The sequence below is a fragment of the Centruroides sculpturatus genome, unplaced genomic scaffold (assembly GCF_000671375.1).
Source record: "Centruroides sculpturatus isolate CEXI.00-Female unplaced genomic scaffold, Cexi_2.0 scaffold171, whole genome shotgun sequence".
In the NCBI taxonomy this organism is placed as follows: domain Eukaryota; kingdom Metazoa; phylum Arthropoda; class Arachnida; order Scorpiones; family Buthidae; genus Centruroides; species Centruroides sculpturatus.
Genome location: NW_019384470.1, coordinates 312,206 through 326,506, shown reverse-complemented (window position 1 = coordinate 326,506; position 14,301 = coordinate 312,206). Strand labels below are relative to the sequence as shown.

General features: G+C 30.5%; 1 protein-coding gene across 2 annotated transcripts in view; it reads right to left on the bottom strand.

Moving 5' to 3' along the window:
- LOC111621150 (zinc finger protein 37-like) overlaps positions 1-3,835 on the bottom strand; it is a 96,981-nt gene extending 93,146 nt beyond the window's left edge. The window contains exon 1 of one of the 2 annotated variants that reach the window (XM_023363214.1): positions 3,710-3,835. In XM_023363214.1, the coding sequence (XP_023218982.1) occupies positions 3,710-3,776 (67 nt within the window). In that variant the 5' untranslated portion in view covers positions 3,777-3,835. Of the gene's footprint in view, positions 1-3,304; positions 3,389-3,709 lie in introns of those variants that run through there. The other variant, XM_023363212.1, reaches the window with a different exon arrangement.
- Between the last annotated feature and the right edge of the window lie 10,466 nt (positions 3,836-14,301).

Below are 14,301 nucleotides of genomic sequence, written 5' to 3'. Positions count from 1 at the left end.
TCAAAAATTAAGATTTGATCATTAAAAAATGGATATTAACTCCTTTCATTGGTAACTTTGTTGTTGATGTTGTAACATTTGTTCAGAAGTCATGATTTTTTAATTTTGAAATTATAATTAGTGTAATTTTTGTTTAAAAAGAGTGATTATGTAAATTATATTTTGAATTTTTGTAAGTATTCCCACATTCCTTATAAAATACTGGCTTGAACTTAGAACATCTAAACTTGATTTACAGTATGCTTGGAGTTTAGTGCTTAAAATGCCAATTTACATATATATTTAAAATTATGGACAAATTGAAAATACAGATGGGTCCAGCCTCAATTAGTCCAGATTTCTGATGATTCATTATATATCCAAAACATTCCATTTGTTATAGTAAGTATAGTATCCAATAAAAGTGATTTCTTTTTGCAAATGTGATCTAATTCTGATAAGACATCAAAAGCATAGTCACTTAAACATAAAGTCAAACCTGTCTTAAAAGTTGTTCTAAAACCAAAACAAATTTTCCCATAAGAAACAATATAAAATGGATTAATCCATTTCTGACCCCTAAAATAAAGTTTTTTTTTTTCTTTTTAGCTGTATTTCATGCTAAAAATGCCTACAAACGCAATGTAATATTGTATTATATATAATAAATTTTTGTTATTTAATTTGACTTAAGCACCTTTAAAGACAAAATCTTGTATGCTATTCATATTATGTGAATGTCAAGGTGGTTTTTGTTAATATAAAATCAAATTTGGCATGTACTAAATAATGATTGTAGTATCTTTTCCACACATGCTTAGAAATCTAATTTAAATAGCAACAGCATCAATGATTCATGTTGTGATGTCTAATGATGTGCGAGATCTCAGTGCCACTAACTTCTGAGTCAGTAGTCCTGTCACTGATTGGTTGGGCAGTCGACTTTCTTTAACATAGGAAGTATAGGGATTGTCTGTGTCTCTCTAATCTGTGGTCAGTCTTGCCAAGTAGCTTGTTCAGCAACCAAGTTATCATATGGCAACTGGGGCAAATATAAGTTTGAAATTCTGTTAATGAACCAATCTGTTCAAAAAGTGAGTCTTTCAAAAGCAAAGGTTTGACCAGGGCACACCCAGAGGGTGGACCAAGGGACCCTGGCATCTCCAAAGTAAAGGAAAAAAAACAGGAAAATATTTTTGGAAAATTTACTAACTAAAATTAATTATATTTATTTGTATTGTGTCATGTGTTCTATTTCTATATTACTTATAAATTAGCAGTCACACAAGGTGGGAATTTTATTGAGTTTGCATTAAAATTTTTTTTAATTCACTCAACTTAGCTCCTCCAAGATTAAATCTTGTGTGCCACTGGGTTTGACTGTATATAAAATTCCTTCTTTCATATCCATTTAATCTAGTTTATCATGCATTATCTCTTATAAATATAAAATTAAAAAAATTAATGGTAGGAGCCAAATTAAGTAGAAATCTAATTCCTACAATTTAAAATTTATATGAAATTTGTAGGAGAAAAAAGGAAACAGTTCTTTTATAACGTAAAAATACATTTTGTGCAGTAAAACCATAAATCTATAATGCAAGTGTAAATTTACAAATGTATTCTATCTATAAATTTTGAAGTTTGCTTCATAAATTTATTGTTTCCTTGCCAAAAAACTGATTAGATTAGATTCTAATATTTAAAAAAGAACCTTTCCTTATGTTTTGTGCCATAAATTAATTTGTATAAAACTAAAACATATGGTAAATTTTTTTAATTTATGGCATATCTGAGGAAATACTCTTAATCTAAATACTTAGGAATTACAAAAATATTATTTTTCATCATACATTAAAAACTATATACTGCAAATAGCAAATATTTTCATAAAGTATCTGAAAAACTGTTTTTAAGTTTTCAATGAATTTTAAATTCATCGTGAAATCAAATTGTGGAATGAAGTCTAGTAATATTAAATTAATTATTCAAAAAATTAAAATTCAGAACTTATCTATCTAATGCCCAAGAAACAAAATTGAAAATCAAACAAGCAGATTATTATAACTTAAGCTTTTGAATATTTTTGACACTTCATAAAATTCAGTTTTGATATGTGATCAGTTCTGTCAATATGTGAATGAATTTATCTAAAAGCAAATATCATAACTTCCAAAGATTTTTCCATAATCCAAATTCTTGACTGTTCCAAATTTTATTTAAAATATAAAGTACGACCTATTAATTACATAATCTAAGGAAACAAGAAAAAAAAATAGAACAAAACTGATACGCAAAATTTAATTCTGCAAAATATTTGATGTATTATTTCATCTATTTTTAATAAAAGTTTTATGGTACATATAATGATTCAATATTACTTTTCACATAAGTGAAAATTGTATTTGTACACAGTGTCATTACCAGTGCTGCCATTTTTAGGGTAATTTCAACCTCTCAGGGTAATGTTTAGGGTAGTCTTCTCTTTAGGGTAAATCTTCCTGAGATCTGATGGTATCACCCATCGCACCACAAGTTTTGCTGGAAAAAGTTTTAGCCTAAAACAGCTCTGTTTTCTCCTATAACTGGAAGGTTTTAGGATAGGACAACAGAAGCTAAAAAAATAAAGCAGATTGGTGCTTTATTACACCCAAGTAAGCACCAATCTGCTTTATTACACCCAAGTAAGATTTCGCTTTTCTCAAGCCATTGGGCCATTGGCACTTTCCATATCAGATGTAAATTAATACCACTGATAAAGCCTAAAAATCCCAAGACATTTTAGTTATTAAGATTTTTAAAAACAAGAAGTTAAGAATTGTTCCAATTATTATTTCACAATAATAGTACAGGAATAAGGTGTCGTAGACTCGTTCATCTTATTTTTTTTTAATGCAAGCACAAGCTTGGAGAGTTTTTCAATTTAGGGTAATCAGGGTAAAACGAAGGCACCATCAGGATAGTTCCACCAGAAGCAGGTGGCAGCACCAGTCATTACAGTCATAATTCACAATAATACTGTATTTTCCTGTATTTATTAGAAATATCAAAATATTTACCAGAATTAAATCTACCATCAGCAAACATCAGTGACATAAAAGAGAAGAAATGACATCACAAATTTCATGAAATCTTTCCATATTCAATTGGTATATATCACCCAAATATACAATTTACAAGTTACTTAAATTATTAAGTTGAATCATTTTATGCATATATTTCTCATAATGAAACTAAATCATTAAACAGCAAAAATTAAACAAAATCCAAAAATTATTAATAAGCAGATATATAATTGAAACGTTATAGTTTTATTAATACTTACCTCCGTTAATATTTATTTAAAACACTGAAAAAAATTAATTATTCTTCCTTTCAAACTAAGCCTACTTTTAAAATGAAAATTGTTTGACGTCAACAACAACCAAAAAAAAACCATCAAACTTATATAATAAGAGATTGATTTGTTGCTTGATTTTATTCGATTGTTTAATTAAGTCAATCGAATAAAATCAAGCGAAACAAAACAAAGTGGAAGAAAACTTTTTCGTGATATGCAACAATTAATTATAAAAACGCTCTTGTTTTTTGTTGATCGCTAGGCTTAACTTTAAATGTTGTTCTACTTGTCTTGACGTCAATTTACGTGTTCATTAAGAATATGACTCTCAATTGTAGATTATAAGTTTAAATATACGCATTTTAAGAACTTTAGACGAAAATACATTACCTGATTGTCTTATTTTACTATTGCAATCCATTTTGATACGTTTTCCTTTATAACCAGTAGACGCCATCGTTCGTCTGCTTATGTTCTGGCTATAATCTCGTTATCAAAAACAAAACACAAAATTTATTTTTCGTTTTTTTTTCTTTAAATCCAATCTTAATAAATTGTCTAATTTTATTAATATTCTANAAGGAAGAATTTATAAAAAGACTAATAATTTATTAAACTGTAATGAAAATTTATATAAAATTATATAAAGCATTTTATACAACTTATTAAAGTTTTCATTTCTTTTTCTAAATCTATTGAATAACAAAAGTATGGTTTGTATTTAATATATGAATAAGATAAAGGAAGAAAATTCACTAAATAAGCAAAAATTTGACTTCTAAATTAGTTAACATAATGAAATAAATTTCAGTTTTGTTTCTAAATTCAAAACATGCCTTGATCTCTATACAGAATCTACAAAAGTATTACCATAAAACTACATAAAAGTATGAGGAAAATAATTTATAAATAGTCCTGTTACAAAACTAAATCACCTCTTTCATTTTTAAGTGTACACAGTACAGTACTAGTCATATCATTTGGTTATCTAAACATAAATATAATGGATTATACCAAAACAAATTCAAACTTACGAAATTCTCATCTTGTAACAAAAATATGGAAAATAAAGAAAGGGAAAAGTTTTCAAAAGTCAATTATCGATGCTAAGAAATCTGTAATAATTCGTATTTAACGAGGCATAAACACTTTGATAGACTTTGGTAATTTATTACAGTGTTTATCATTACTCACTGCGTGAGTCATAACGTCAATACAAAGTTTAAAAGGAAATAAGCATTGGTTTTTTTGATTGTTATACTCTATTAATTGTTTTAAATTTTTACAAATTAATTAAACATTTTTCTACGTTAAGCAATTTCTTTTTGTTTTTGCTTCTTATTTTAAAAATTTAACAGCAATTAAAATAATGATGCGATTAGAAGAAGGATGCGGATTTAGTAACCAATTATTTTTTGTTTATGGTTCGTCTTTGAAGTTACTAAAAATTGTCTAAAGCTTATATAATATAATTATTATTGTCATGTGATTAATATGTGACATTGAAAGCGTAAAAAAATTTAGGTCAAATGTATCTCTCCGGCATTGAAATCGTCGTGGATTATAAATTAACTGTATAAGTAATCTGTACAGAAATCTTACGCAAGAAATGGCTGGATCGGAATGTCATGAAAAATAAGTTAAATACAATACTCCGACTATGCTATTCTTTGCTGTTAAATACAGCATTAAAGTTAAGTCATTAAATGAAGAGCGAATAAAAATGTTCTAAGTTAAATATTTGATGCTATTTTTTAATGTTTATGTTTAATTCTATTATTATATCAAAGGAATATTTCATGACACATACACTGTGTTTATACATGATCTGAGTTCCATAAATATAATGTTATAGGTGTTGTCTAACCATAAAATACCGTATGATAATTCGTTTATAATTATCGATTATGGTATTCATGGAAATTGGTCCACTCGCTCCAATCGTGTGCCAAACTTCCATTCGTGTCATAATCACCTATATTATAAACTAATTGCATAATATATTATTTTAATTTGACTTTTTCCGCCCTATGGGTCATAAGAGTCTTTTTCAACAGGACCACAATGGAACAGTTGAGTGGTGAGGGATAGAGCCGCATAACCGGAACAGACAGACCACAAAAAATTTCTGGAGTTTTCTGCTCGGATTCCCTTTTAGGGCTCTTCAGGTTCGAATGGTAGTTATATTGTCTAGGTCACACACATTTTCTGGAAGCCCCCACCCGTCGTCACATGATATGATGTTTATTTTTAGTCATATGTGGTTCCCGCACTTTATAAAAAGTTTCTGATTGGTTTAACGTTAATAATTTTATTTAAAGAAAAATTAAAATTAAAATTCCGGAAGAGTTTGTGAAGATACTGTATCAAAATCCATTCGAGTTATTACAGTTCGACGAATTCGAGTTAACCAGTTTGATTTAACATGTAAATCACAATGCTAAATGATCGGGGAAAGAAAATAAATTCGAGTAAACGCGACTTTGAGTTAATCAGGTTCCACTATACCTATTTTTGCTAAAATTGATATTAATGAACCATTCTTGCCAGTCGAATTTATTTTATTTTTATGTAAGAAAAGAATTTCATTTAATTATATTGACATTGAAAGCATTATATTGACATTGACTCGTGTATTAAATGAAGTTCATTTTTCTTAGTTTAATTTTAATGATAACTTCATTTCATTCTTTTCCACATTTTCTCTGTAACTGAATTGCAAAATATATAGAATATCGTCATGTTTTGTTTATTTTCCTGGCAACATATAGACTGATTTTTTTCAATTCTATCGACTTGAGACGCGATGCCAGATGTAATGAAAATGCACCACAGATGAATTTTCGTTATGTCTATTATGATAGCTGATGAAAGAGACGGCCAAATCGCCGAGCGTTTAAGGTGTCAACCTACCGCTCTGGGTGGATTCTGGGTCGAAAAATCTCAGGTAATTTTCGAGAATTGTCTATCGGGATATATAGGCCCGTTCTTCGCCACTCAGAGGCCACTTTGTGGGCCAGGTTGAACCCATAATGTGCTTGCTGAAAAGAGATCCTCATGATGGACATAGGACAAAACGATCAGAAAGTAAAAAAAAACTTAAATAAAAAAGTGAGTAAAAATTTTAGTTTTATATAGAAAATATGGTAAAGAGTTTTCCAATACTTAGAGTCTAGCCTCTTCACATCCATGATGACATAGAAATTTAAACAAAATTTTTAAATTGCTAACTTTAAAATTTTTAATTGTTATAAAATTCTACAGGTAGATATATTAAAAATTTCTTTTGTTTTAAGTATATTTAATGTTGAATGAAAAAAGGAATAAAAACATCTCAAACGTAGTCTACAAAAAGATTTAAAAATAAAATAAAAATTATCAGTTGTAACAAAGATAAAAAAAATTACAAAATCACAAACGAATTAAAAAATAATCACAGTAATCGTACGGTTTACAGCCAGTATTTTGGTTAAATAATTGGATTAATAGATGAATAATATAAATATACACTTTACGCCCACCAAATTAAAATTTAAAATCTATTATTTCTGTTAAATATATTTCAGTTTAAGTGATGCCATTAGATAACATACTTTTTCTCGTCATATTATTGGCTAACTATAATTCAGACCATTTTTTTCAAAACTGCATTTTTTTTTCAAAACTTATCATTTTGCAACGTTGCAAAATAATGTGTAATCGGAAAAAAACAAATCGTAAAAACTACCTAAAACAAATACTATACGTTTATTTAAAGTTAACCGTTCCTAGTCAAAAGAAACAAAAAATATTAATATTTTTCTTATCCAATGTGCCCACAAACTTCTAGCCATGGGCAAAAGAGATCTTTCCAGAGTGTACGAGGATATGTATGCGGTGCATGCTTATTTTAGCGCTAAAATAACCGAAGGAATCAATTTGAGACGATTGAGCATACATTACATATTTACACATATTTAACATACAAATAATATCCGACTGTAAATAATAAAGACAATATTGCAGAAACTGATACAAAAAGTACGCTTTATTTTGTTAGCGAACGTTCAAAACGACTGCCTTCAACGGTAATATAAAGATGTAGACAGGTCATGAGCAACACGTGGTTCGCGGAGCGCATGCGGTCCCAATATGCAGCTTCTGGAGTTTGGCAACGTAATTTTATTTTTCTGTTTCGAGCCATTATGCAACTTTAAGTCGATATTCGTCACGAAGAACATTCAAACGAAACTTGACCAGTAAAAAAACGAGAATAAACTATATATTACTTTTTTAAAACTCTTTCCGCCCTGTGGGCACTAAGAGGGCCTCTTTTGCAAGCCCATTATGGGTTCAGCCATGCCCACAATGGGGCTGCCGAGAGGTGAGGGACGGGGCCCGACATATCCGAACGGACCACCCCCCGAAAATTTCCTGGAGATTTTTCGACCTGTTCGGATTCGAGCCCTGTCTCTCAGAGCAGTAGGCTGCCATCTTGGCCGCTCGGCCATCCGGCCACAAACTATATATTCAGTGGTGATATTCGAAATATTTAATAAAGGGTTCGCTAACAGAAAATTTTTCCTTAACAATTTTTTTTCGCTTAAATGGTGCATTAGCAACATTAGCGCAAAAACTGACCTTAAGATATCCATATAAATAAAAAAGATATATATTACACACGATGATAAAATTGACATAACTACGCGGTAAGTCACGAACACCGAGAAACAAAATGGAAGTTTTGGTTAGAAATAAATACAATACTTTTTCTTGCGATATATCTAATAATAGACAGATGTCATCGTCTCTCGAAATACAATATCTTTTTTATTTCGCTGTCGATAGCCCGACACGTGTTCCGCAACCATTTTGTATTTTCTCGCGCGCTGCCACCTTGACCTCTCGGCCATACGGCGAACGGGGTATAAGGCTCTAGTTTAGTAGTGTTACACAGTATAATAAGTATATTTTAATATATTTTTTAAAAGAAACAAAACCACTGAGAAATGTTACATGTGTTTAACAAGGTTCGGAAAACTTTGAAAATGTTAACAACGGGTTCGGCCGAACCTGTGCGAACCCGCTGAATATCACCACTGTATATATTACTAGTTAGCATATAGTATTTTAATACTTACTGTACTGATGATTGTGAAGTAAATTGGTACCAGATAGCTTAAGACCTGCAATTCCGCAAGAAAAAATGCTTGTGGCCTGCCGGAAGCATATAACTTCACTAGTGGTCCGCATCCAGAAAAGATTTTTCATCACGGATATAAAGGATCGTGTGACATTATGAGTGGCACGTAGCCTGTGGGGAAGGTGAAATTTCCAGTGTCACAAGCTATATATCAATTTGAAAATTCTGGCGCAAAAATCAAATTCATGAAAATAATGTACAAATGGTAAAGATTATGTGACATTTTTAATTAAAAACTCTACATACATTCTATAAATCATAATATAATTCTATTTTTTGACATAAAAGATGAATGTCTACTGTGGCTTGAAAATGAATTCCAGTCATATTTACAAAAATGGAAAAAATCATGTATTGATCAAGCAGTGGAATTTTTATCAATGGAAACATCTAATATTGAAAATACAACTACAGTATTTCAACTGTAGCATGTATCCACTACCTATTGAAAGCTGATTTTCATTACATACTAACAAAAAAATTTAATAGTGATGATGACAAGTTGCTGTTTCGATTCATCAGACAGATGAGGGGAGGAAATGATCAGACATGTGTAGCAAGTTTAGCTTAGAGCATTCAAACAATCTTGGAAACTGATCTCATATCAACAAGAGACATGTCAAATGTTTCCTGTTCTGGAAAAAGTGAAAATTATTTACATAAAAGATGTAACTGTGTTGTAATGAAATGATACAATTACTGAATTTACGTTCTTGAAACCGTGTCGGTAATTATTTTTGTCTTTTTGAACACACACACACACAAAAAAAAAATTACTGAAGTTACATCTAAAAATATCTTGATCAACAGTTAAAAACTATTTTTGCATCATTACAACATACTGAAGATAGGTTTAGCTTAAAATATTTTTGCATTACTAGCTTTCTACTTATTAATTTTTATTTCAATAATCGTATTTCTTTTCAAGGTTTTCCTCCAAAAACTACGTAAAGTAAAGTTTAGCAATGTTAGGAGGATATAGTTAGAGTAACAACAGAAGAAGGAAATTCTAATTGTTTGCAATGTGTTGAAATTCTATCAACTGTTCAGACAAAATCACCTTTTATGATTTTAATAAGTCATCAAAATCAAGTTCACACTAAGATAATCATTTTGCTTTAAAAAAATAAAATTATACNAATGGTCAATATATAATTCAATAAAATATTTATTTATTTATAAAAATACTGTGGTTTTTTTCCATGGAAAAAAAACAAACTTACTTTCCGAACAACCCAATATAATACTGAATTCATTGTCAGCCTCCAGCTTAACAATTGTATGTTGACATTTGAATAATGGACAACAACCTAAATAAGAGTTGTGACTACAACTTTTGTGGCAGACTGCAGCATCCAAACAACTTTTCCATCTACTGTTGAAATCTGAATAGTAATTAAGGAATTTCAGTGAGTGTGTGAGAAAAAGATCCTGTGTCTTTCTCTCAAACACTCTCATGGACTTATTTGACTGACATGTTTTCTAGTTAATGTACTTTTATTTTATTTCATTCTTATACACATTGTTGGTTCTATTGCTCAGCATGTAACACCATTGTACTCTTTATATTTCTACCCCAACTGTGCCTAGCAGTGCCGGATGAAATAAAGCTTATTTTGTCTGTCTCACACACATTATTCCTGGCAGAATGATAAGGTGACATGATTTTTATTGTAATATTCCTGTCTCTGGCCCATTGCTTGAAACTGTCCAATTTAAAGATAGATCCACAATCACTGATGATCATGGCTACTTTACTGAATTATCCAAATAATGGATGACACTATGAACATCACTTTCTGGACATACAACTGGTGCTGACTTATTTACTAGTTTATTGAGCGTTTGCAATAAATCAGCACTGGACTTTGACAAGCTATCCAGCATTGCCACCGATGGAGCACCATCTATGGTTGGATGTGAGAATGGCATGGTCACCTTGCTGAAAAACCACCTTGGGGACAGGCAAAAGGAGTTAGTCCAGTATCATTGCATAATTCACCAACAGCAACTTTGTGCAAAGAAGCTGGGATTTGAACGTCTGCTGAAAGATGTATATGATACTGTGAACTTAATCCGCTGTCATGGACTCAATCATCGACTCTTCACATCATTTCTTGAAGAAATAGATGCTGATTATGCTGACCTGCCCATTTTTCCCATAATTAATACTTTGGGACAAATAATTTAATTAATTNGTTTTCGCTTATGAATTTAAACAAGTGCAAAACACGGAACAGGTTAACCAACGAGAATTTGGAAAATCTGCTGGTTGTTTCAACATCTGCCATTACGCTAGACATCAAGAAGATTGCCGCCAGCATCCAATCTCAGCCATCGCATTAATCACTTGGAGGTCCGGCCCCCAGTCAGTAAACTTAATCCTAATTTGGCCCTTCTTCAGAAAAGGTTGTGCATCCCTGTATATAATAACATAAAGATTTATTAATTATAATTATTATGGCATATATAGCACATTGCCAAACCAAAATCAAGATGATGTTACTGAACAAGCTTCTATTATCTTTATATGATGTTTGTGTATGTATCTGTATTTAAGAGTTTACATGGTGTGTTTATTGTGGCAGTGTAATATATGATTGTACAATGAATGTACTGTTTTCAAGCCTTAATGTTTCTAGACTTTTGTATAGTATATATGATATGACACTTATGCAAGAAAGGAGTGCTGGTACAATAAATACTTTATCCATTCTTTACAGACATTTTATTTTGTGGGCAAGTTCTGACTATTTACTAAAAACTACAGTATGTGTATTTTGTATATTATTATGTCTATGATATACACCATGTTTGCATGTCCAACTGAATTTTTCTGATAAAAAAAAATACTCTGGATATTTGAATAAAATTTTATTTTTATTTAATATATTTCCCTCCAATATTAATGCATTTCTTACAATCATATAACCCATTAAACATTTTCAAAAATTTATTGTGAGGCTACTCAAAACATTCTTAATGTTACTCTTGCTTTCATAATCTACATTATGCTGCCCCTTTAGGGCCAATTTCAACTTCAACTTTGGGGACAGAGCAAAGTTGGAGCCATATCAAGTAAGTAGGATCAATGATTGAGTATGATGACCTTTATTTCTGTCATGTTAAATGATCTTTCAGCCATTCCAAAAGTGTTTGTTCCACTCTTGCATTCAGATAAGGGCGTTAGTCTCATACAAATGATATAAGCATTCATGGCTCTCATAGAAAACATCAGAGCTGAGCAATGATTGTTTTACTCTGATGATGGATCTAAGAAAAGAAAAATGATAAAAGATATGAATGCAACACCTGACTATATACTTCATTTGTGATTCTTTCAAAGAAGCAATGAGGAACCAATATTAGGTCCTTTGTTATGTGAAAAGGCATGCTCTACATAAAAAGTCACTTGGAGTCTCCCTTAATTTTAAAGCCAGCAATAATTGGCTGAGAAGCTTCAATTCATAACACAGCTTGGGAGAATTTCACATTGAAGGAGAGTCAATGACCTGTGAAACATGATTGCTGGTGAATTCAGGAAAACATTCATGAAACTGATGGAAAGCAAGTGACTTGTGTTCATCAAATTCCAAGACTGATTTACAAGAACACTATCAGCTTACATACTTGATTTTTATAGCAATATAGTAGATTCATTTTCTTATTTCTACACCTTTTGTCAGAAAAGTTCCAGGACAGAGCTCGTAAAAAATAGAAAATTGCAATTACCAAGTAATGATCCTAACTTCTGTTGCAATCCTTTGTCAGAAGAGTGATTTTTTTTCTTGTTTCTGTGAGTGAAAAAGCAACTGAAAGGGATGTTTTGTCAAGATATTGCAGACATCCAATGGGCTGTGAGAAATGAGCTAACAAGCATCACACGTGAAGCTTTCTCTGCTTGTTTACAAGACCTCCAGAAACATTGGCAATTGCAAATAGATAGCTGAGAGGACTACTATGACAGGAGCTAGGATCATTACTTGGTAATTGCAATTTTCTATTTTTTATGAGCTTTGTCCTGGAACTTTTCTGACAAAAGGTGTATATAAGTTTTTACAAGTTTGGAATAAATGAGTGTATTACCTCCAATTTGATCCAATTTGAATCTATGTACTTTGTTTTTCACAATTAATCTGAATTGGTGTTTTTGAGATTTTCATTCATCACACAATACAGCTTGTTTTTTTTTTATTTTCATTCATTGCAATGTATACCTATATGCAGGGGTATATCCAGAGGAGAGTGATAGATAAAATTGCTCCCTGTGAATTTTTTCTTTTTTTATTTCTGGCATGAGTTTCATTATTTCTTTAAAATAATGTTTATATTTTAATATATTTTTTAATTCTTAAAAAATGTTTTTATATTACATAGTTAATATAATTTTTATTAAATTATTATTAAAGCAATAAGATATTATATTATATGGATTTAAGATTGCCTCTTATAAGATTAACTTCTGGATCCTTGTGCCTATATGAGAGTTTATCATTGAGTAAATTTATAATATAAATTAACAGTAATATTTTAATAGTATGAACTGACAATAGATAATAATTATGAACTATTTTTCAACATATCATTTTGTTGATTGAAAATGTTAATAACAGTGTGTTATAAGTTTGTCCATCATTGATGTAAGACTAAGATTAGATTTAATAAAAATGTTTTGGTGACTATTAATCTTGACCATTTACCTAACTACTAAAGTTTTTATTCCTGTATAGTTTTATAAAAACCTGTAAAGAAATTTTTAAGTCTGTGAGGTAAAGTGGATCAAGATACAACATTGTTGTATATCTGGACTAGGTATATTTGTACCTTGAATCATTTTATGGCACTTTCAGAATGGACACCAAGTCACTACTTTTTTATACTTTTATTTNTTAAAGCCAGAATAATTGGCTGAGAAGCTTCAATTCATAACACAGCTTGGGAGAATTTCACATTGAAGGAAAGTCAATGATTGCTGGTGAATTCAGGAAAACATTCATGAAACTGATGGAAAGCAAGTGACTTGTGTTCATCAAATTCCAAGACTGATTTACAAGAACACTATCAGCTTACATACTTGATTTTTATAGCAATATAGTAGATTCATTTTCTTATTTCTACACCTTTTGTCAGAAAAGTTCCAGGACAGAGCTCGTAAAAAATAGAAAATTGCAATTACCAAGTAATGATCCTAACTTCTGTTGCAATCCTTTGTCAGAAGAGTGATTTTTTTTCTTGTTTCTGTGAGTGAAAAAGCAACTGAAAGGGATGTTTTGTCAAGATATTGCAGACATCCAATGGGCTGTGAGAAATGAGCTAACAAGCATCACACGTGAAGCTTTCTCTGCTTGTTTACAAGACCTCCAGAAACATTGGCAATTGCAAATAGATAGCTGAGAGGACTACTATGACAGGAGCTAGGATCATTACTTGGTAATTGCAATTTTCTATTTTTTATGAGCTTTGTCCTGGAACTTTTCTGACAAAAGGTGTATATAAGTTTTTACAAGTTTGGAATAAATGAGTGTATTACCTCCAATTTGAATCTATGTACTTTGTTTTTCACAATTAATCTGAATTGGTGTTTTTGAGATTTTCATTCATCACACAATACAGCTTGTTTTTTTTTTATTTTCATTCATTGCAATGTATACCTATATGCAGGGGTATATCCAGAGGAGAGTGATAGATAAAATTGCTCCCTGTGAATTTTTTCTTTTTTTATTTCTGGCATGAGTTTCATTATTTCTTTAAAATAATGTTTATATTTTAATATATTTTTTAATTCTTAAAAAATGTTTTT